General features: G+C 43.1%; 3 protein-coding genes across 3 annotated transcripts; 1 reads left to right on the plus strand and 2 right to left on the minus strand. All coding sequences in view use genetic code 11, as the record gives it.

Moving 5' to 3' along the window:
- Positions 1–2,883: 2,883 nt before the first annotated feature.
- EGR_01634 (Leucyl-tRNA synthetase) lies at positions 2,884–8,031 on the minus strand (the record flags this gene model as incomplete). Its single annotated transcript, XM_024490883.1, has 10 exons — positions 2,884–3,089; positions 3,166–3,332; positions 4,183–4,301; positions 5,459–5,520; positions 5,955–6,036; positions 6,525–6,667; positions 6,782–7,001; positions 7,160–7,411; positions 7,637–7,880; positions 7,952–8,031. 10 exons carry the CDS (start codon positions 8,029–8,031, stop codon positions 2,884–2,886), a joined length of 1,575 nt encoding a protein of 524 aa, XP_024354748.1.
- Positions 8,032–9,441: 1,410 nt separating this feature from the next.
- On the plus strand, positions 9,442–14,473 carry EGR_01635 (Nanos; the record flags this gene model as incomplete). Its single annotated transcript, XM_024490884.1, has 6 exons — positions 9,442–9,619; positions 10,602–10,751; positions 11,019–11,082; positions 13,064–13,171; positions 13,706–13,880; positions 14,141–14,473. The coding sequence occupies 6 exons, from the start codon at positions 9,442–9,444 to the stop codon at positions 14,471–14,473; spliced, it is 1,008 nt and encodes a 335-aa protein (XP_024354749.1).
- A 1,426-nt stretch (positions 14,474–15,899) lies between these two features.
- On the minus strand, positions 15,900–16,373 carry EGR_01636 (40S ribosomal protein S11; the record flags this gene model as incomplete). The annotated part of the gene is made up of 2 exons (XM_024490885.1): positions 15,900–16,328; positions 16,362–16,373. The coding sequence occupies 2 exons, from the start codon at positions 16,371–16,373 to the stop codon at positions 15,900–15,902; spliced, it is 441 nt and encodes a 146-aa protein (XP_024354750.1).
- Between the last annotated feature and the right edge of the window lie 7,522 nt (positions 16,374–23,895).

A 23,895-nucleotide genomic window follows, 5' to 3' on the forward strand; every position in this document is an offset into this window, starting at 1 on the left:
TGTTGCCTTGGCGCGAGCATTACCTGCGGCGTAGAGAGAGAAACAGCCGCTATAAGTGTGCTCATACTTGGAGACACGGGTATGAAGGGTTGATAAAATCCGAACAACAGCCAGAATGCAAAGGATAAATTTGGGTAATCGCATCGAAACAATATACCAGTGTACTCAAAATTGTAAGGAAAACATAATTTATGGGGGTGTAATATAAGTGCTAAATTCAACGTGACCATAATACGTGAACAAGCACGAGTAGGCACCCAAATAAACCAGACAAAAACAGGCATTCGATGAAACGTACTAGTCCCGTTCCATGTTTACGTTTCCTGCTACTAATACGATTTTATAGCGCAAAACGGACTGAAATATTATCAGCGACTTACGTTTCAAAGGGCAGTCCCGATTCAGTCAAGCCGCCTCAAATGTGGATTTCGGTGTAGTTCATTACCGGTCACGCATTTTTTGCATCTTAACTAAAAATAGAGCAAGGAAATGTTTTTTTCCCTCTCTAGCCCTCATTTCATTTTCTTTAACTCCCTCTACGTAGTAAACGAGGCTTGTTACGGAGGGAAAACAGAATCGGCGACAAATACACGACTGAACCAAGCGATTTAGTCCACCAATTAATGAATCTATATGCAGTTCTATTGGAACTAAAATATGCACGAAATGGCTAGTTATGACCACAATTTCCACTTGCTCACCATTTAAACGTGAAGATAGTGTGTGATAGTATCCGCGGTAAAGCGCCAAGTTTTGTAAAAACAAATCTAGCTAAACTGGAATTCAGCTAGATGAAAGAAGGATCTTAGGAATAACCATAACGAGCTTATCACGGAATGAAAAGTGAAGCGTAGTTAGCGACCTGAAGCAGGTTGGGATGTGCAACAGTAAGATCCAAGAGAAATCTAACTGGATGGAATTGTCCATGAGAGGAACAAGTGATTGAGGGTGTATGTATATTTGTGGATGGCGGCAAAGCCGATGATATCTCGCATGAAATATAGACTGCAGTCAATGAGTGCGGTGCTTTGAAGTTAGTGGCTAACTTGCGCTGCCGACTGGTAATGTGCACTTTTAAAATGATTATTTTGAATAAAAAATAGTCCGTTATCAAAAAATAGATCATTATAGGTACTTAGAGGGTGATTTTGAGCTTTTTAAAATGTCTGAAATCATTTGCGATTCAGATAAACAGATGTAACTCCCGAAAAGGGAGGACTGATAACATCTCTTTTAACCCATAAAAGTCGGTAGAGTATTATGCCACTTTGAAGTTTTACAGTGTCAAGGGATCAAACAGTTTGGAAATCCTCACTTTAGAATGGTGAGCTCAAATAACCTACAACTTTCTAACTTGCTAGGCGACTCATCAAGGTCACGATTTTGGTGAATCTATGATCCACACATAGTATCACTTCTAGTTATCCAAATCCCGGTTTTTGATTCTGCCTTGTAAATGCTTTACAGTATTTCACTATGACTAATTTGAGGAAACAATAAAGCACTCCTTTTGGCTTATGGTTCTTTCAGCGAAGCATCGGTAATTGTTTCCTGAATGCAATTCACTTTGTTACCCAACATCCGAAGGTAGGATAGACAAAGTCATTAAAGTGAGGCATAGCGTTTCCCTTGCACTAGGCCATCGCAAAAGCAGTGACCGGTTCACCCTCAGCTGTTAGCAGTACAAATACTAATGTTTACTTTTCATGAATTTGGCCTCAGTAAAACTATCTACAGCAATGAAGATCTTGAAAATAAAACGATAATTCAAGCCAAATAAAGATACTAAGACAAGTAGATTTATGTTTCAGCTAAGACTTGCTTCCAAAATAAGCTTAATTCCAACGATAAAACCTTTTTCTACGCTAATGAAGTTGCACACGCAGGTACAAGGGGTACATTTGAAAAAAGATCATAAAACCAGAGGAAATAGAAAAGTTTTATGCTTGCCAGTCAAAACTCAACAAAAACATTTAGACATAGGAGCATAGATGATAAAAACTGGGGTTATGAAGGTGTAATTACTGAACGCTGATTCTAGTCGTCAAGTCTCGAATGCTGGATCAAAAACAGTTCGAACATCATATTTCCATATCAACTTTGCACGGAGCTATTGCAATGCATTAACGACTAAAAAAATCATCAGAACAGCACTGAGATGAGAACGCCTTGGAGATAAATAAATTACCCTTTTTTTCTCAATCAATCGTGACACTCATTAGCCCTGGTAAAATAGGGCGGCACGTCTGATATCCTTCACAATGAAAAAAAGGTAAGACGGGTGAATGACCGACTAACTACAATAAAAAAACGTTTCAATTAAACTAAGCTGTCCATTGTACATGTCACATATCCATTTAAAACAATGTTGGAATAAAAGAAAAAAAGATAATTGCGTTCTATCTTTTAAGGAGGATAAACTATGAAGCTGTTTGCTTACCACTTGTACCCCACTTTAGCGTAAAAGCTGTTTCATCCAACTGAATACAATTCCGACTGGGAATAGGAATTTTAAGAAGTGTTGGATTGCTGAAAGCATTTACAAGTATACTTGAGGCCAGATAATCAATTATGTTCCCAAAAAATGATGCGATCAGTGTGCAAAAGTTTAACAATCGAGAACGAGAATTGAACCCACTTTTAAGTAATTTTACAAAATAATGAGCGCTAAAAGGCAATATTCTTAAGAGTAGAACAATCAACATCACCAACGACCACAAAATCAAACGGTTTTACTTGGTTGTCCTATCGGTAGTAGCCATTTTTCACTCCCTATCTTAACAATAAAAATAAGCACTTTATATGTGGACTCGGGGTAACATTTATAACACAGAAGACAGTAAAAAGATGTTATCAATCAGATGACCTTCTAGACTACAACTTCTACGGCGGATAGGGTTGCTTACCACTGCTGTCTTTGTCTATATCCTGCGCAGGGAAGTACTGCCCCGTGATTGAACTCCTGAAAGTCCTCCCCATCACCAGACCGACGGGGAGGAAGCGTCGAAACGGCTCCCGACAAGGCAACAGGCCAAGCTCGCGATGCAGGAAGTGAGCAATAAAGCGCGCGTAGAAGAGGTGACGAATGGCTAAAGGGAGCAATAGTGGTTAGAGTTGGACACCACTATGGGTTGCACGCTGAGACTGTACATGCTCCAGACTGACCGTGTTCGATGCCACCAATGTATATATCCACAGGAATGTGCTTGTGCGCGTTGTCGCGCGAGCAGATCTCCTTAGAGTTCGTTGGGTCGAGGAAACGAAGATAATACCAGGAGGAATCGACGAAAGTGTCCAACGTGTCGACCTCACGCTCGGCTGGACTTCCACAACTGAAATCCAATAAAATAAAACCTAACGCCATCCTTTTATTATTAGTCGTTTGAGACGGTCAGTTTGTAACCAGGGCGTTGGAGGTGTTTTACCAACAGTTCATACCCCAAATGAGGTGAAATTCTAAAAAATCCATGTACTTTTAAAGTCTTCGAACAGTTTATCAACGTAAAAAAACACGGCTCTTTTTATATTTGATCCATTTTTGCCACTGAGACTAAAAAACAATGTGCGCACAGGCAAAACAATTGGTGGAGAGTTACATTCAGATAGCCTTATCACATTAACCTGGATCGAAATTGCATCATAATGGATTACGAATTTCTAAATTGTTACCAAGGCAAATTTTGCGTCTGCGCCGGACAACCAAAACCACTATTCCCATATGAGTTTTTCATGGACTCTGGCAAAACACGTCCCTACCTGTACTAGTCTCTAGTCTACGCTTAGTCGGTTTGTGTCATTTGAGCTAAAAATCCTGCCTTTCAACGTGCACCATGAGGAATTGTTTCAAAACGCTATCTTTGTAGTGAGAGTTCAGTAGTCACTAAACTGTAAAATATTTTTTTAATCAATTATTCTGCATACAGAGCTTGTTATAAAAGTGAAGAAGTTAGTATACAAATCAACAGACAATTTGCCCCACTGAGATAACTGAAAACATCACTACTAGCCGATTTTGTGTTTGAGCTAAACTTCCAGGCAGGACATTCTAACTACCATTTAATGCATAAATTACAGTTCCCTCATAGAGTATCTACAATCACTAAAAGCACGACGATGCCATGTGAAGTACGTGGAGAATGCTATTCAGGTGGTCGGCCATTGTCATTCTAAATAAAAGTCTACCGTGGGCAAGTAGTATGACGCCATTCAGTGTTCTCCTTTAGAGGGGCATCACCGCGTTTCAGGGGCACTTTTAGAGGAGGCAATTCGACTGGTAGGTCCTCCTCCGGCACGGGAACCATCTGAAAAGAAACTAGTGCTTTGAAAGTTGTAAACTGCCGCAGTTTTGAGACTGTTTTAGATTGCAAGCGAGCTCAGAGGAAACTTCTACTAAAAGGAAACTCAGTGCTGTTTAGCAATCAATCAGAAACGCTGGTTTGCTTCGAGGACGCTTCTCGAGTTGTCGCATGTGATGCGTCCGAAATACAACCCCAGATTGAGTATGGCTGTAGGTCATGCAATCACCGAGACAAGAGACTAGTGGGTGCATAACACGAAGATCGGAAATATTCAGGCCGCAAAGTGACTAGTTAGAAATCACAAATCCTTTATTATACCTTCTTGTTAAAAATTCCTTCTCTGACCCGCGAATCCATATGTAAATATGTACTTACACGGATAATGTTTTAACGTGATACAGTTAAGAGTTGTTAAGCAGTGATATTTCGGCTCACTGAACAACCGCATGGCTGTCAGACAGCAACAAATGTTCGTATTCGTCTGCGAGAGAGACAAGAGGGAGAAAGGAACATGGGATTAATGCAAATTAACAAAGCTTGATGGAAAAAATGATTCCATTATATATCAATTCAGTCAGGCAGCACCGATACACAGTACTGTTTGGCAGGACATACGTGAGAGCTTTACCTTACCGATTAAGCCTCCTAGCTGTCACTGACTGTGTAGCACCACCAAATCGAATCAGGCAAGGCGGGATAGAACCACAAATTAAAGAGCCCAAGGGAAATCATACCATTACATAAAAATTTGCGTACGTTAGGTGTGAGTAGCCGCACCAACAAGCATCACCTTAATTCAAATAAATAGCTGTAACAACATTTTGGGAGCATTCAGCCAGCTAATAATCGAATTTTTTTACAACAAACGACAGGCATAACGTATCTTGGTATAATGAAGTTGTTGTCATATGCAGTTTTAGAAAATACTCGTATAATTCACCAACTGCTTCTCTGTGAAAATTAAACGGTTGGGGAATTTTCTGCAATCGACTGAGTGGCGTGGAAGAATGCCCAGTCTTGGGGAGCAGCATGCTGAGAAAGTCTAAAAGCCCAAAAATGCGTTCCTTTTCCGATACTCCAAAAGTCCCCTTTTTCCTCCCCAAATCCCAAATATTCTCGTTCACTTTTCCCTGATTGGTCAATATGACACGGCGACAGACCTCAAATGTGCTCTTTACTGTAAGATCAAGACCCGTGTCTTGCGCGTACTCCATCACAGCACCTGGCGGGTACGAGCATGTACGCCACAACGCTGATATACTCATTTTGGCGGTAATAAAGGTCTGCTTTGAAGGTTTCATCTTTGATTAATCCAGTTGGAAACTCGAAGGGGTCCATGCTCACATATACATGGGGTTTTATAACATGTCAAACCCTCTTTTGAGATATTACCAACAAAATCTGTCTTTAAAGAAAGGTTTAGATCCACGGGATTAGAGTTTTCTCAAAATAATGGAATGATTTAATCCCTACTATTTAAGGAGTCCTACTTGTGAACATTAAAATTGGGCCTGTAGAGACATCACTGTGAGCACCAATAAACACTTGACTGAAGTTATTCAATTTTATTTTTTATAAATATGGTCTAGTACACTTTTTCGAGGTTACGCAATGGATGCGCAAGGCTAGGAAAGACGACCGAAATTGTTAACTCACCCCGCAGTTCGGACAGGATATAAGAGGAATTGGCGTGGCCCAATACCGCTGCCTTGATACCGACCAATCTTTTCGATACCGACTACAGCGATAAAGCCTGTATTCGGAGCCCTGCGATACATAAGAAGCACAGTTTAATTAACCGATTCGTTTCGTAAGGTACAAATGGGCTAATAAAACCTCACCTTTAACTTGCTTACGGCCAGGGCAGTCGCCTCCCTCAAATTGAGTCCATTAAACTACAACCACAATCAAACGTGCCCTTACTCCATCCACAAAACAAGAGGCTAATTAATCTTAAAGGTGGATTGCGGAAGTACAAGGAAAAAAATAACCGCCTGCATTTGCAACACTTAACTTAATTTCTTGTCAGTGAGAAAGTGAGTGGAGGTAATTCAATTGCCTAAAAGTGGACGGGTAATCAAATCATAAAAACCTGATTTGGATCTCAAAGTTGCTGAATAAAAGAACTGACTTTAGTGCTTCGAAAATCCCTAGCTTTTTACGATATTGTGGCATTGCAGTTGACTTCAACAACCAGGAAAAAGCACTAGAAATATTGCCACTCACCTCCGGTAGAGGGCTCCGTTTGATCCTGATTCGTAACTCATTGTCGGTTTCCGCAGGGGAAGTGAGATCAATTTGGCATTCAGGTGGTGGAAGATCAAGGAAGCGGCTCAACTCCCTATGGCGGTCACAGATATCGGGTGTGCCTAAAGCAGTCACAAGGCTCTGCAAACTCTCCCCAACAGCTTCAGTTGCCTCAAAGTATAATATGCAACCAAACTTATTAACTGAACTTATTCATTCAGGAAGTTAAAACGCACCTAACTCGATCACCGTTTCGTACTCGACGCTGGAATGCAGCTCTGGATCGTATACAAGTGGGATGTAGGTGCCTGTGAGGAGGTGTTTAACGCTAATGTTGAGCCTCTCGGGCCAAGGATGGCGCGATGCGGCAGGTTGCACAGAGAGTTTGCCCAGGGATGAGCATGAACTCGTGACAACCAGCTTTCGAGAGCCATTAACTTCACATATGTTTTGGGGCTATAATGTAAGCATATCACCACTTATAGAAAAAGCGTAAGTAATCAATTGTAAAACACAAACATATCAAACATCAAAACAAGGAGAATAACCGACCAAATGACTCGCAATGTTTGATTTGTTGTAAAGACGCCTTTTACAAACTACTAAAAGCTTACAAATCGGAACCGTTCATTCCAAAATATGCTCTGGGGTCCCACGGCGACAAAGCTGATAGCTCCGGCAGCCGCAAGGCCAGGCTGTTTGGTGAAAACAGCCAGACGTTCGCCTTGGTGCTCCTTGTCAGTGGAATGAAAGACTAGATCAAATTCCACAACAAAGCCATCGTTTGGACCGATCCAACCCTCTTGCATTTGGATGACATCACGCCACTGTTGACCCCTAATCTCTCCAAGGCCATCTTTCAGTGACTAGAAAATAATGTGCTAGTAGTTCCCACTTGGGTTCAAATAGCTCATCCACAGCATATGTAAATGCAACATACATAAGAAAAATAACCATGCTAGCTAGGTTACCAATATAAAGACTACTTTTCTTAAAAGAGAGATGCTATAAAACGACTATGCATCACGCCGACTTGCCTCCGAGTACGCCAGTGTTCTAAAGAACCATTGGCGCATTGCTCGTTTCTCTACTAGCGCCCCAGAACGCCAAGATCTCCCTTCAGCATCAACAAGTTCGTTTGCAAGAACCGTTTTGTCAACGGGGTCCCAGTTTACTTCGGCTAATCGCTTATACGCCAGTCCAGCTTCGAAAAGCTTAATAAATAGCCACTGAGTCCATCTATAATAGTTTGGGTTGCAGGTGGCGATTTCACGCGTCCAATCAAACGATAATTTCATGTCATCCCTAAGTTGTTTGCGCATATTCTGGATGTTCCTTTAAAAAAATAAGAGCGCTTAAACTCACTAAGTAGAGGAACACTCAGCATTAATTTAATTGCCACACACTTGCGAGTCCATTCATCAGGCAAAACACCGCGATCAATCGCCGCATTCTCCGCAGGAAGACCAAAAGCATCCCACCCCATCGGAAATATAACTTCACTCCCAAGTAATTGATAATACCTAACAAGAACATCAGCGACAGTATATACACGGAGATGGCCCATATGCAACCTTCCAGACGGATAAGGGAACATCGACAATATATATAAAGTCATGTTCTATGCAAATTTAAATCAGGTAGATTCCTTACGGCTTTTCCTGTTCTTGTGGGTGTCGCTTTTCGACGACTAACAAAATCACCCCACCTATTTTCAATATTCAAGCGCATCTTATCATCTAACTCAGGCTAAAGAAATCAGCTGCAGATATTTTTGTACCCAAATGCGTGCGGAGCATGTTGCATAACGTGAACGATTTTGCTTTATCCCAAAAAATGGAAAAGCCCTCCTGTGCATGCTTATGCAAGCTAACTAGAATTGCTCCACACTTATTGGATAATCAGTTCAGTACAAAAAAGTTACGCTTGCAGACACAAATACAAACAAATTCCGTTAGAGGAATCAAAAGTTTGGAATCCAGTGTCTGCATTTAAAGTCAAGAGTTACTGTAATAACAAAGCTTATGTTATTTGGCAGAAGAGGTGTTGCGGTACAATACGATTCCCCCAGATATTACGACCAGTATAATTTCACGATGCTGCATATAGCAGCTTGTTTTTTCGATATCTGATTCTAAATACAAATAAAGTCCTAAGTTATTAGGAAAATGCACCTATTTTAGAAATAGCTGATTAACTCATTTCGAGTGCTTTGCAGTTCTACAAACGACCGGCTGATTTAAGCCAATTCCCTACTTTTCTCCGGATTGGCTGAGCGGATCCTCGCACAGGCCTGAAGTGCTAGGAACCCGATCTTACAGTCTTTTTACCCATTGTCATTTTATCACTTAAGGTCATTACCTGCTTTATAATGTGTGTGTAATGTCGTGATGGCTGATGGACCTCTAATAAAGCACTTACTTAACTAGATTTCGAGCATTTTCAACTTAACTGTGGAAATCAAAATGGCTATCATTAATGCCGTTTTGTAGTTTTTCCAGCCTCCCTCAAAGTATATGCAGGACTAACTATTATTACTAACCTTGGGCTGGTACACTAGCCACTGCGGTAAGGCTACTAGGACGGGAGTAAAAGCCACAGATACTGGATATCCCGTGCATGTAAATGTACGTTAAAATCGATGTCGAGGGAATGCGCTTTGTCTGAGCTCTTATCTTGCCCGGTGTTACTGCGTTTATGCAAGAACTTTTTATCCACTATTCGTTAATATCGCGTTTAGACTAATTTGAATAGAAAAAAATTACTGTGGCAGTCAATCACAAAGTGCGAGGACAGGCTCGATTATTCACGTGACAAGACCTTGATTTTTCACGCAGAGTAGGTGGGCCGACACGATGTGCACTTATTTTTTTAGCAACCACCACCTGAGTCGCTAATGTACCTCCTCGCTGAAATGAGTGGTTTTGCAGTGGGCCAAGCAACGGAGGTAATGGCTGGAGGGGCGATTATGAGGGCGGGGGAGCCAGACGGTGATGCGAGCGGGCGAAGCGATGGGCCGTGCGTGGAGAGTCAAACCGTGGACACCGTTGTCGGAAATGTGCCCTCTCAACTCAGTGCCTAAATTATCCTTCAAACCTAAAAAAAAAAATGGCAAAACAACACCCAGGAGCCACTGCTGATCGGAAGGTTCGAAAACCACCTTCCAAATTAAATAGGAACCAGTAACTTATCTGTATGAAATAATTCTTACTCAATCTCACATTTCTTTTTGCCACTGTTAGGCACAAACCGGTCCCAAATCCGTAACGAGCTTGTGTACATCAGTACCGGTACTAGCCTCGCGCGGGAGTTTACGAGGTGGAACTTTACTCTCCCTTGAACAAATAACCTCAATTTCGTATGACTGAATTCAAGCTACCTACTGCTGTGAAAAGCTGTCCAATTCAACTCTTTAGTTTCCCAGCTATCTAGTGGTCTGACGGGCTCCATGACTCCTCCTGTCCTATCGAATAACGGCTGAACACGTCTCTCACCTAGCTGTGCATCCCATGTTCCGCTAATACAGTAACGCAGTAGGAAATCAAATGCATATGTAACCAACAGCGAACCCCATCGACGTCGACTTCTACGGCAGAGCTGCATTGTTTAGGATATAAGGATGTTGCGAAACGAAACGAGGTAGGCGAAATAAAGAATCCCCAATAAATTGTCCGACACCGTTAGCCGCCGAAATTGTTAGAAGTGTTCGAATATACTAAAACCACCGGACGAAACGAGGGCTCTAGCACTAACTATTGTTACAGCTTACTTTTGTCATTTAATATGTGTTTTGAAGCAAAATAACAATTGCAAATGAAAAGGAACAGTGCCATGACGGCTCCAGTTGAATGCAGGGAGCCTAGGCTAGTCCGCAGTGCGGCGGTAGGCGCAAGGACTCAAGAGTCTCCTGCACCCTTCCATCGATTTGCTTATTCATTGGTCGATAAGGGCGGCTGCGGTGCGTACGTGTGTGTCCACTCCGCGTGCACAAGCATGGGCTCGCGATTGCACCATATGGAGACGCTTCTTTATTGGCTAATTGTACCCGGGTTAAAGCGGAGACCCAGGGTAGATCCTCATTCGTCGGCGGAGCTATGCCTGCCGGTTCTCTCTTGTGGGACGCTTTCTCGCCTTCCCGGTCGGTGAGCCCTAATACCAATCAGGCATCTCAACCTCTGTGGCTCCTGGGTAACACTTTTTCTCAGCGTAAGTAGGTCTGTGGTAACACTTTCCATCTGTAATCATCTGCTTCATGCAAAACAACTCGTGTCAAGCTTGCAGAACAACCCAGTCAGACGTTCGTAAGAGCAACTCTGCCTTCAAGCCAGGAGACAGGTGGTAGTCTGACGATTTATATGTGCACATATGATGATGCTTAGTCAGTGCAAGAAGCTGAGCTATGGTCCACTTAGGTCCACGGTCAAAACGGCCTTATTCGACTCATGTAGTGGCAATGTTTTTCACTTCTTTTAGAAAATCCGGGTCACGGCGAACGCTACACTCTTGCGGTGGAACAAATTAATCGCTGGCGTGATCTGTGAGTTTTTTTTTCTGGTATTCTGTGTAGTGGAAAGGTTAGCTTAGTCTCAGCGTCACATGTCGTAACGCATTAACTTCGAATACGTTGACTTGCTCTGTCCTTGTCCATGTTGCTTCTCCATTTACCGCTTTGACGGTCGTGTGGGCAGCGGACCTTCACATTCTTCAGTGTTTTGGACCCTCAGGGATGAGTGTTTAATCGCATCATATAGTTGATAATCAAGTTAAGCGGCCCTTCTGGGGTAGCTGAATAGTGACCGATATCCGGCATTCCATCAGTTTATCTGTAATCGCGGACGTTCTCACGGTTCGCTTCCGCGTTTTTACCCGAGAATTTTGGAAACTGTGCCTTCTATAGTCTGGGTAGCATTACCCCAAACAATCGTATCCGCAGGCTAGCTCACATCCTCAGACCATAAAGTTCAACCTGAAGTTTGAACATATTCAGAGGGCTGCAACCGACCAGTAGCATGGATTTGTATTGCTATTCAGGAAAAGGTAGACGCTTGGACTGCTAGTCAACGAGGGTCGAAGCTCGGTTACCTGTCTCGGGCCCTTCCACCACTTTGAGATTGGCGTGTTCGGGGTGTCGATGGGTGTGGCATAGCAATCTTGATTCGCAGTTCCGTTCGAAGTCTCCTGATATATGAGCCTTAGTTACCTGAGTTTGTGCTACCGCTCCGAGGGCTTCGTCGTTTTGTTTATCACTATTTGAGCGACAAAACGTTACTGTTTTTTTATAAAGTTGGAGGTTTTTCTTCAGTTAGTCGCTTGGGTTGTATCAGCAAGATAGGGGGTGGTGGTGGGTTTGCTGCAGTTGGCTTTTATCCCTAGCGTGCTGAATTTCAGTAAACCACTGTGTCTGCTAGCGATGCGAATTGCAGATTGCTCGGCAGAAGCCTGTCACGGAGCCCATTGCGCTGTGGATGCACGTTTGCTGATCGCGTACTATTTTTGAACATCATTAGTTTCGGAAATGTAGACGCACTACTTAAAAAAGGTGGCATATGCTGTGTTCCCCCAATGATGACTGGGGGACAGATGGCGAGTCAAGGCAATTGCGTGTTTTAGTTCCTCCGAAATCCTGACCTTAACTCCGGTCGGGCAAAACACCCCGGGTTTGGGAGTTTACCCTCTCGGTTGGCACCTGAGTTGTGCAACCGCGGTCGCTGTCAGAGGAATACTGGCTTTTAGAAGTTCGTTCGGCTCGCCTAAATCAAGCTTCGTTTTCGTTCAAGTTCGAGGCAGCGGATCCCTACAAGGTTCCGGTGCAGGATAATACTGCTCTGCCCTCGCTTCGGTTTTATTACTCCCCTCGTCTCCGGACGGACATGTGATCCGTCTAGACTGTCGTCTCTACCGTGCTGGCATTTAATCGATGCTGAAAAAGTGTTCCGACTTACATAGGTTTTCGGGGCTATCTCAGCCATTGTCGGGGCTGGAGAAAGCAACTGAGAGGGGTTGTTTGGTTAGCTTTGAGGTGCACTGTGTGTCGGCCCACAAGTTCGCAAAAGCCGAGGGGCATGCCTTCACCTGACGGCGGTGGGTGCCTATGGATATGGGCTGTTGGGTTTCCGTTGCAGATGAGCGCGAAGGTACAAAGTGTATGGTAGATCACAAGGCCAAGCGGTCCAATCCCCGGAGGGACGTATAGAATTCTGGTCTTTAATTCTGGGGGTGACACCAAAGGGCGGGGCGAGTGCGTAAAGTAACGAACCATAGGATCATGTAGCTTCTTAGGTCTGGGTTATCTGTTTGCTCAATTTCCTCCACATCATCTGGTGCCACTTTGATTGTCAAGTAGGTGCGGGTCCCTATCCATGTCAAAAGGTGTTGACTAGCACGTGATGGCCGTTTTATTGGGCAAGGTCCGTCTACTGTTTGCACTCGGTGGCAATCCTTTTATGAGTTTGCGCCCAATGCAAGATTAGGCTCCTACCTTAAGTTGGTTTAACATAAAGCCTTTTTTTCCGTGGTAGCAGCAACCACTGTGCGTTAGTTAAGTGGGTCTGTACGCCCATTGGAGTTTCTAGTGCGGCTGAGCACGTTGGCGGGGCATCTTCTGGCTATCCAGGCTGCTGTCCTCCGTGAGCTTGTCGGCTGACTCATTTTGGGACCCGGGGGGAGAGGGGCGTGAAGTTGATATGCCGACATTAATCTAGTGATTTTTGCTCACTATGCCTGGCGCAATCGCCCAGTTTCAGTCGCCGTGACCAAGTGCGACTCGAAAGGAGGCGGCGAGGGAACGATGCTTCCTTGTAGCCGGGGCCTCCATGCTTGTCAGCTCACCCCTCAAAGAGTGTAGAGAATGCGTTACGAAGCCCAACGCCTCCCTCAAGTTGTCACAATTTGAACTCTCCCTAGGGCAGCGTTATTGCTGTAAAGCTTGTATCGTGGACGGCAAGTTGATAGTGCATTGTCTGCTCCGTGTCTTTCTTCATTTTCTTTCGACTAAGTTTGCTGGGGAGGTCAGTAACACCCGAGTAACTTTAGGTAGGAAGAGGAGCACCCATTTTTCAAAATGGGAAGTTTTGTCGGGTGCAACGCTTCTAAGCCCTTGGGTGCTGCACGCTGGTGCAGCGGTCGCCCCTTGCCTTGATGGACGTCTTATTTTCTTGCAGGATAAAAACCTACTATGAACAGGGGATTCCCATGGATAATCCTCTACTATATCGCCTGACCAATTTTCTCGGCCAGTTAGTTCCCCTAATCCGTCATCTTAGCGAGGCAAACATGGATCTTTGTGTCTTCTGCCGGAACAACAACGAGACTTTTGAGATGTATACCAGCCACAAGGTATGATTCTGGGAGGGTTGCCACGCAATCTTGGTTATGCAATGAAAAGGGTTTAATCAATCAGCCTTACCGTATGCGGAGGCTCTGTACTTTGCCACTTAGTCTATATGGAAGTGTGATGGCGCAGACCCTCTTTGCTACAGCTTATAGCACTCGTGGCATTTTTGCGGTAGGATAGCAAGCCGCCGCAGAGTGCGACCAGTAAGGCGGGGCGTCCGTGAGTATCCTGCCAGGCGTATTAATTCTTTCCTCCATGACAGGTGAAGGACAGGGCAGGTCGTGTCATCTGCCCAGTACTGCGTCGATTTGTCTGCCCACTGTGCTCGGCTACGGGGGACTACGCACACACCATTCGCTACTGCCCACTCTCGAGCCATAACGCCACCGTCTCTGCCGGCTTCGGAATGCGTCTCCCCGCCGGCGCCACGGCCGCCACCACCACTGCCCACCACCGCCTGTTTGAACCCACGGCCGCCGCTACCTCACTCGATAGCGGCGCCTCCTGCTGCGTGAACATTGACAACAATGACAGTGGGGGGAGATTAATCGACCAGTTGATGCTGGAGAGCTGCCGTAATTTCTCGCTCAGCTAATCTAATGCGGCCCTTCCTTTCACATCTATTTTAACACTAATAGACTACTCTTTGTTAATGTTAAATGTGAATAGATTCTTTAAAAATTAGGCGTAAGTTCTTGTGTATCCAAAGTAGGGTCATGTAATGGCTGTGAGGGGAGGGCCGCGAGTTCATCAGAGGAGTGCGCTGATATCTAGCACCATGGCTGCTTTGTCCTCAAGGGTACGGCCAGAGATCGAGTTTAGTGGTGGTTCAATACAAAGATCTGCTGGGGTTATTACCCTGATTGGGGTGCTTGGGGCTGTTCAATAATTTGATAAGGAGGCCCCACCCAAAATTCACTTTGGGCAGTGGTTCTTGCGTCAGTTTTGCCTCATAAGTCAACGTACCCGGGCGGCTGATCGGCGTTTTTGCCACAGGGAGGAGCGTGATGAAGGCTGAAGCCTTCCCCTATTGATTTTGCTTGAGGAACCTTAGATGCGGGTGACTCCAGCTGAGTTGGTAGCCTGGGAAGCCATGACATCGGGGCCGGAACCCTGCGGGACGCATGTGGCATCAGGGACTCCGGCCGTTTCAATGCGAGAATTTTAACATCTAAGCGCCCGCTTCTCTTCGCACAATTCCAGCCCCATCGTTGCCCTATTTATCAAGCCGGGACCCGGCTGGAGGCAGCCTTTCCATGCCACCATTGCGGTAAAGCGTTAGAACCGTCCAGAGTCCGAACGGCCGCATAGAGAACCTGAGCCGGATGATGATGCCGGTGATGCGCCGCCTGCTAGCCCCCGTCCATTTACCAGCCAAGAGAGGCGACGTCACGTCCTCGAAGCGCAGCTCGCAAACTGAGTCGAAGTCCCACCACCGCCGGCCACCTGAACGTTACAATCGCTATGACTGGCTCGACATTGCTATCCGAAGTCTATAAAAATCTGACTGTTTTGAAGAACTGAGACAACCACCCACAGCGTCACCAAACACCGCTCCTCAGGACTGCCAGGGGACTATTACAATCGGCTAACGGCAACTAGATCAGCAAACTGTAAGCAATTTGCTCAAGAGCCTAACCCAGACCAAGCTCAGCCGACACAAATCACGCCGGACGAGCCCAGCGACTATCCGAAACGGGGCAACCCACAAACAGGAACAAGCAAAACCAGCCAACAACCAATAGCACCATAATTTGACCAAATCTGAAGCAAAGGTACCAGCACGCTATGCCGCCGAGTATGCATCGAGTAAATACAAATGTCTCCAACCTTGATCAGCTTACTTTGGAACAGATAAACTGAATCGAGCGCCATTCGTTACGATTGAAAACATAAAAACGGTCACTAAACTGTGGACATTGGTACAAAACGCAAATGTCTAAAAAATAAACAAGGTCTCAACCGGTGGTTCCAAAGAAGAGTAACAATACGAAGAACGCGATTTATTGACACAAGCCAACTCAGAACTTATTGAACCCCTTCTTCGACTTGTAGCCGCTTGCCTTCGACACTTTGATAACGTTGTAGCTCACAGTCTTGCTAAGTGGCCTGCATTCACCGCAAGTGACCGTATCACCCACTTGGACATCGCGGAAGCATGGGGACATATGAACGGACATATTCTTATGTCGCTTCTCAAAACGCTTGTATTTCTTGACGTACTTCATGTAATCACGACGAATTACAATAGTACGGTTCATCTTCATCTTGCGAACGGTTCCAGTAAGAATACGACCGCGAATTGTGACGTCACTCGTAAAGGGACATTTCTTATCGATGTAGGTGCCAAAGATAGCCTCTTTCGGGGTTTTGTAGCCCAGGCCGATGGATTTGTAATAACGTGACCCCTTCTTACCTAGTAGTTTCTGCTTCTGATAAGCACGTTCAATCTACAAAGGAAAATAACGAAGACAAGGAAGAACCTGCTCAGCCATCGAACAAAACACGCTGAAGCAAAAGCGAGCGCGTCACCGGCTAGTCGTTTAAAATAAGCACATAAAGCGAGCTTGTTTTCTTTATCTTGTTAGCGCGATTAATTTAGCACCTCTAATTCATTAGTTATTCGTTAATTGGACTTTTTTAAGAAAGCTGGCTTGCAGCTGAATTGATTCACTTTTTAGGGATATTTTGAATCCATTTTAGAAGGACCCATTTTTAAAAAAAAGGCAATTTTAATACCTTGCTTACTTGTTTCATGGAAACGGCATAAAGGAGATAAACCTCTTTAAATATATTTGGAACGCCTGCAATTTTCATGTAAGGGCGTGGCTGCCCTATCGACAAAATCGACTTCAGTGTAGCGTTATGTAGAGCGAGGCTCCTCGGTCTCCGCTTCCCGATTCCTAGCGTTCCTAGACAAGCCCAGTTGATTTGCTTTGGACATCTTTATTAAAGGTGACAAGATGGATAGGGAAAATACAATATTCAAGAGGGAGGGGAGCCGCAGTCACTAGGTAAGGGAGAGGACGATCCGGTTACAAGATTCAAATTTCTTGATTGCCTCCTCCCTGAAAGGCACCTTAAAACAACATAAGTATTACAGTTAGACGCTTTGCGCAGATTCGATAGCTTATTACCTCTACGTAGCACTTGCTTAGGCTTGCGGAATAGTAGACCGTCTTGTGCTGTGGCAGTAGACAGCCTTCTTATCTGTATTCCCATATTTGTGCTTTATTAAGTTGCCAAAGCCGTATATATTTACCATCTCAATTATATTGAAAAATCACATTTGCATAAATGGTGAGGAATGGTTAAGGGTGTGTGCGCTGCTTTACACCCTCTTCAAACTATCACCTTGCGCTCCGAGCAGAGTATTGTTGCACCTTAAGGCCCTCGATTACTCACTGACTTTGGGACATTTTCGTTTATTGTAAAGACTATTTCTCCCAAAGATGCATATAGCCAAATTTTTTAATAAACGGGTTGAGTTTGTACTGTGAAGTCCCAAGGCCTCCCTCAAGACGAAGGAATTTGTTATACTCGAGTAGAATACATATATTCAGCATCAGTAGGGCTTGGGCCTACTGGCGTGGCTCGAAGGCCAGCCCACTTAGCGAAAGCACTATGGTGGAGCACTTACATGGCTCCTTTACCAGGGCAGAATTAAACAAACTGACGTATTGCATGTAGGAGTTATGACGTTTAAAGACATGTATTTGAGTGCGACCCAAATGGCATAATAAAACCTTCGGGTATAACTAAATAACTCAATTTGTTTGGATTCAAAGTGTTTCACTTAGCACTATATTTCAACGCTACTTCTGAATAACTTGCATTATGGGATTCTTAACACAAAGCTTTTAAACTGCGCAGGGGCTTTAAACGATATGCATCGTGGTGGTTCTGGGAATAGGCAATGAAAACGTCCCTTATAACATGAAATTTTGGAAAGGCAGTTGAAGGATATCGGGATGAAAAGAACAATCATTAAATGGTGTTGGGCATCAAATTACAACTATTCCCACTTAGTAATTTTGAAGATGCATTGGAGTTTTCAAAGAATTGCTGAACACAGATGTGAGTTTAAAGTACGAGATATTTTTTGCGCAAATTGTAATTTAGTTTTTCATTCAAAGCACAAGCAGGCTTTTTCACTGTTTTTTTTTCATTGAACCGATAATTCGGAATGTGACCTGTATTGTCTTTGTCATATTTCATATTCGTCACTAATACAATGGAAACCCTGCCTCGGTCACTATCGGATCTATCACACATGACAGGGAAATGTGCATAATGTAGGAATTCACTGCAATGCTGAAATTCACACTCCATTTTGCTAAGCCTAAATGGCTTTGCCATTAATGGGATCAGCCTGGAACATAGGCCTCATGATGATCCTGGATTCGTGCTACTCTTGTGCAGTTTTATGTCACGGCCACCACCATAAGTGGGCTTGTTCCACTATCCAGGTGTAAACGTGCTTTGGTTTTGCCACATTCGGGCCGATCCACACTCAACAATGAGCATGCCTTGTCCTCAAATAGCGCGTGAGTCAGCGATGTCGGCAAAACAGCTATTTTCACTACATCTAGATTCCCGACTCCGGACAAGGAAATTGTTTTTATTTTTGAAGGGTTTTGCGATGGCTTTTAGACTCTCCCATGCTCACGAGGTCCGGTAACACATCTAAAACGATATTAAAGATCAAAGTGTTTCGTTGTGACATGATGTGAAACGGGACAGAAGCTGGTAGTGCCGACTTTAATTGCTTATCCGCTGTGCTGTTTATGAGTTCGAAAATTTGCATAAGAATTTACCTACCGTAACTCATAATCTAAAATGTCACTTCAGCCTCGAAGTTCTGGAAGTGATTTACAAAGAGGAATTGAGGCTCCTGAGATTAATCGAGTAAAGTGCAATTGTAAAAGGAATAGGTACTTAAAGCTCACGAAGAACGCCTGTAACACCCTCATGAATTCTTCCTTTGATAAAACAATGATCAAAGCAATTAGGGAGAGTTGCAAACTTGCTTAATTATCCCTTAAAGTGAACAAGAATTGCAGTAAAAATGATACCATTACCAGAGGAAGCCATTCACTTTAAGCAAGCAGGGTTCAAGGAGCATAGCCGACTAAATAACACGAATCAAAAGAGTGGAAAAGTATTCTCGCCTTTGCTTAAGAAGCGAAAATTTTTTTGAAAAACTTGGACATTAAATGATGGAATTTCACTGTGCTCCATTGCAAACCTTTCCGTTAAGACTGGAATGTTATAACCAAGACTTGACTATTTTTAAATGCCTGATTTTGACCATGAGGCCTTCGGTCAGTTAATTACCCCACTTTTAAGTACCCATGTACATTTCGTTCGAAGTCTATAACTTTAAACAGTTGGCCAAGATTAAGAAATTTAAAATTGGAACTTTGTGATCTCAAATTGCGTTAACTTTCACTGGATTAATTTGTATAATCCTGGCTGTGGGCTTCACCAGATTGGCTTTGTAGCCCTTTACTGCATTTTGAATATCTTCCATCTTCATGCAATTAAAACATTCCTTCCACTCGATCTCCCAGATTCCACAGTTCCATAACACTCTGTGGAACCATCTAAAACATCTTTCTCACATTTTAAGATTTTGCATAAAAATAAAAAATGATCCCTTTCTTCTTTGGACTCAGTGGGGTTCATTTTAACAGTTTCCACTAGTCACTATAAAGTTAGCAGCTCAACATTAGTAAAGTGTAGAAACAGAAGATTTACTTTTAGTCCAGTTTTTAAGCTTTCATGGTGTGTACCGTTTTATCCATTTTGGGATACATTTTAGACCACAGCAAGATATCACCTAAATATAGGTACGGCTAGGGGGAGTTTACGAAAGCTAAAACGAACATCACATGCATAACCGAATGCTTTAATTTGTGGAGGCTTGTAATAGAATGACGATAATGAAGAAACCTCACGGATAAGTTGCTATTCTTTGAAGTTTTATTCTTCAGTCCTCGAAGTGGATTGTAGTGGGACCATGCTAATGGGACCTAATTTGTATGCCAAGTAATTGATCTGCAAAACTAAAGAGAGTCCACAACATTCTCCTTCTAAAAGAAAAAATCCTGCTCAATTTATTAAGGCTTATCACTCATTTATAGAAAATGACTCATAATATTCCTGTGAAAGAACCGTTGCGCAATAATTATTGAGTCCCAAAACAGGAATTTGATCCTGCAAGATTCCATCCCAATCTTTCGAAAAGAGCTTCATTTTATGGCGAAGCTTGAATAGTTTTGTTTTTTAAGTATGTTTTGACAGGCCAACCCTCAGCAGAGGGAAGTAAATATCTTAGGAGATATTCTAAAGTGCCGTTTAGTAAGTTTTGACACTTACCTTTACTTAAATGCCACCACTACCTGGGCCTTGTACCGCACCCGTAGCTTAATTATCAGGGCTGAATTGGTGGAAGGGTTGGTGGGAGTACCAGTGGGATTCGCTAAGTGGCCTAATTAGAGGGTGAGTGAGGGAGGGAGAAATGGGTGGTTACTTAAAGCGAGAACGGACGAGATGTCGACATTTGGCGCTACCACCCCGCCTCCTAATCCGGTTGGCGCAGAGGCGAGCAGGGGTATGCACATAAGACCAAGGTCTCCATGACTCCCAACAACCAGATGATGGCGCCAGCGTTACTCGAACCTATCCATACTTAGCGTTTATTACTTGATTAGCGAATTTTAGTTAACATAAGCTTAAGTGAAATTAATAGTGTCAGCGCAAATCCAGGAGTACGGAAAAAATTCATTCCCATCGCTTTGGCATGAGTAATTACCTGTACTGATGGTAGAACTTGCATATTTTCTTTGTGCCGGAAGATGAAGCACTGGATATCTGTCAGACGAGCATTTACTAGTAATTTAACTAGCTTATGCGGATAAAGTTTTGCGTGACGCTATTTTTTCATTACCTTGTGTGTTCTGAGTAATATTGCGGAATTAGAGGTTGTAAGAACCAGCTTATCGATATCGAAGTTACCTAAATAAGTAGTGATACAGGATTTGGAGGCATGCAATGCAGCATTTTTGTTGTCATATGGAATCGAAAAAAGGGGCTAATCGTAGGAAGTAGGTATTAGCATGTTCTTAAGTCCATGTATTTATAAATTGGCTCTTTTATAGAATGTTCATATGGAGGAGCATTCACCTAGTCGTCACTCATCGACGGGTATTACAAGGAGGTCTTTCATAAATCAAAATTATGTCAAATAGGCCTGTGGGTCATTAGGCGATATTTTATTTCACGGCTGTTTCTATTCTGTTCTTCAGTTTATAACAGGATAATTGCATTTGGATGGTCATTTCTGATATCTGACATTGAAATTTGCATGTGTATCATGTTCCCAAAGCCAGGAAAATTGGAAGTCAAAAGTTAATGAGCTTCAGACTATGCCAGTGAAATTAAAACTTACGGAAGGAGATCAATAGTATCGACTTCTGTTTGAGTTTAGAAGGCTACGAAATTGAAAATAAATTAATTTACGAAGAGTTCTCTTAAATGTCTTTGGCGAAATGTTTATTAAGTGACCTCTAAGTTAATGCAAATAGTTTGGAAGTTTCGCAAGACGGGGGGGGCGACACTTTCTTAACTCATTGTGAAGGGGAGCTGCACACATGTTGATGCATGAAGCCGCCAAGGGCGCCTACAGCTCCAAGATATCTCCTGTTTCAATTATTTAGATTTGTCCACTTTCCTGCCTAATCCTCGGATATTCTAGAACGTTGCACTCCAGATCATGCCCTCCTGATTAGCTGATTTTACATGTAGATTTACTTTACGTGTGCTAGTAATCTCCATAAAACTAAGACTAATCATGCACGATAAGTACACAAGACTGGAGCCGCCCTGAGTGTCCGGGGTTCTCCATTGGCGTACACGCATGTCGGGCTCTCCCGGTTAATCGTACGATAATAAGAACGTCGGCAAAGAAGTCTTTGTTTACAGATTACTTTGGTTGGGAATTCGACAGGATCCAAGCTCATGCAAATGAGCACCAGTTCATTAGGGAAACTAAAAGCATATTTTGAATAGATTGTGATTTCAATGTTATAAATGTAATGAATTTGAATCAACGTCCAGCAGATATATTGTCGCAGGACTAGTGCATTCTCTGATTTGGAACTCTGAGCTTTTATAAATTAGTTGCCTTTTGTTAGGTATTTTTACCAACTGCGAAATTGACACTGTCTTGCGTAGAAGTTGATGTAATCTTTTAATTATTGGACGTTTCAGTTTGTTTTCAAGGTCTTACAAATTGCGTTCTGAGAGTTGCCTGTCTTGCTCTACAAGCTGTGGCGCATTCACATCGTCGGTGCGTATGTGTAAGGTCCCATTGAGAAAGACGGGAATGAGGTGGTGGCAATGAGGGCAGAGGGGGCGGGAGGGCGGAGGATAGAGTGCGTGGAAGGAGTGCGACCATGAGAGAACGCCGGGTTGATGTGATAATGAGAGACCGCGTCATCTGCACATGACGTGGGCACAGAGAGCCCTGTCTTTGGTGGTGGCGATGACGGGTGAAGAGAGGAGGGGGTATCCAGCCAAGGCTGGAAAGCGAAATTCGAAAATGACTGGATACGATTTTGAGGTTCTTACATTAGTGCTTTATGTTTCATCCGGCAATCCAATCAGTAAGGCAGAAAAACTCATTTTACAAGAAGCCTGATGTTTTTGCCAAAGCGTACAAGGCTCGGCAATTATTTGACGTTCTGAAGAGTTGAAGGAATTCTCTTGACGCCACAATTAGCGGTTCGGCGTCGTAAACGTGCACTGGTTCTCAAGGAGCTTGCAGAGTTTTTTGTTGCTGTAGTGCTAACTAAAGGCTCAAATACAAGTGTTTTAATGGTGGGGCGCCTAAGTACGTGACGAATTACACATTTATTTGACACATGATTTAATTTCTCCAATTTTCATTAATAAATTAGTTTAGCTTTACATTGGAAAATACGTTAACATCTTGGAAAATAACACTAGTAAAAAAGTTAGGATTTTCTGTGGATTGTTGTACTCTTCGCCTAATCAATGGTTGCTCGGTTAGGGCCAATATTCAAGCAAAACAAATGCCTAACTCCACTTTTATTTCAGCTAACAGCGAACATTAAGAAAAAATGTTTTTGTAGATCGTGGATGATAGCAATGGCGGACTAATGTGCCACCGTATATCTGCGTTACAGATCTTTTCACCCAAGGTACATTCTTTCAATTTTGGAACGGTGATGTCGGAAAAGGGTCTGACAGCTGGAAGATCAAGATTAAAATCTGGCTAGCTTAATCTACATTACTTCATTTTTATAGTTTATAGACCATGATTATTAATATGCCAAAACAGCATGAGCTTTGCAAGTGATTAAACTGCATGAGCATATTTGAAATTCAGAAATATTGCAATTCTACGTAAGTGGCCTTACATCTTGGGCCAATTTTAGCGTCACAGAGAAAAAACCAGGCTGAATGTGATCATACGAACGTCGTCAAACCTCACCAGTAACCAATTTACTTTACTCATCGGTATTACATAACAAGTACGTTTGAAAAAGTAGTGAAATGCTTCTTTATCTGCATCATGATGGGGTGGGTGGGCACATGTACATTAATGCAGTTAATTCTGACTGTTAAGGATATGGGAATGAATTAAAGTTAGTATTTTAAACTTTATCTAAGATAGTTTTACAAATTTCATTAACTGTACTTAGTGATAACCAAATGACGCATGTACAATTTTAAAAGTCCAATCCCGAAATGCAGTTGTGCAAAGTGATTTGCGAATAGAATGCTTTAACTCACGTGATCATCTTCAAAATTATAGGCTTCAAACAGGTGAAATTGTTATTAATGCAATGGTTTTTTTCAACATTGGCTCACAAAGGCAAGAGCTCAGTGATGAAATTGATACTTCGAGCCTTTTCCAGCGCGTGAGAGCGAGCAGGTGCGGTTGGGTAGGAAGAAGGAAGGTGTTTTATCGCTTAAATCATGGGAAAC

This window comes from Echinococcus granulosus (assembly GCF_000524195.1).
Source record: "Echinococcus granulosus chromosome Unknown EG_S00006, whole genome shotgun sequence".
NCBI lineage: Eukaryota > Metazoa > Platyhelminthes > Cestoda > Cyclophyllidea > Taeniidae > Echinococcus > Echinococcus granulosus.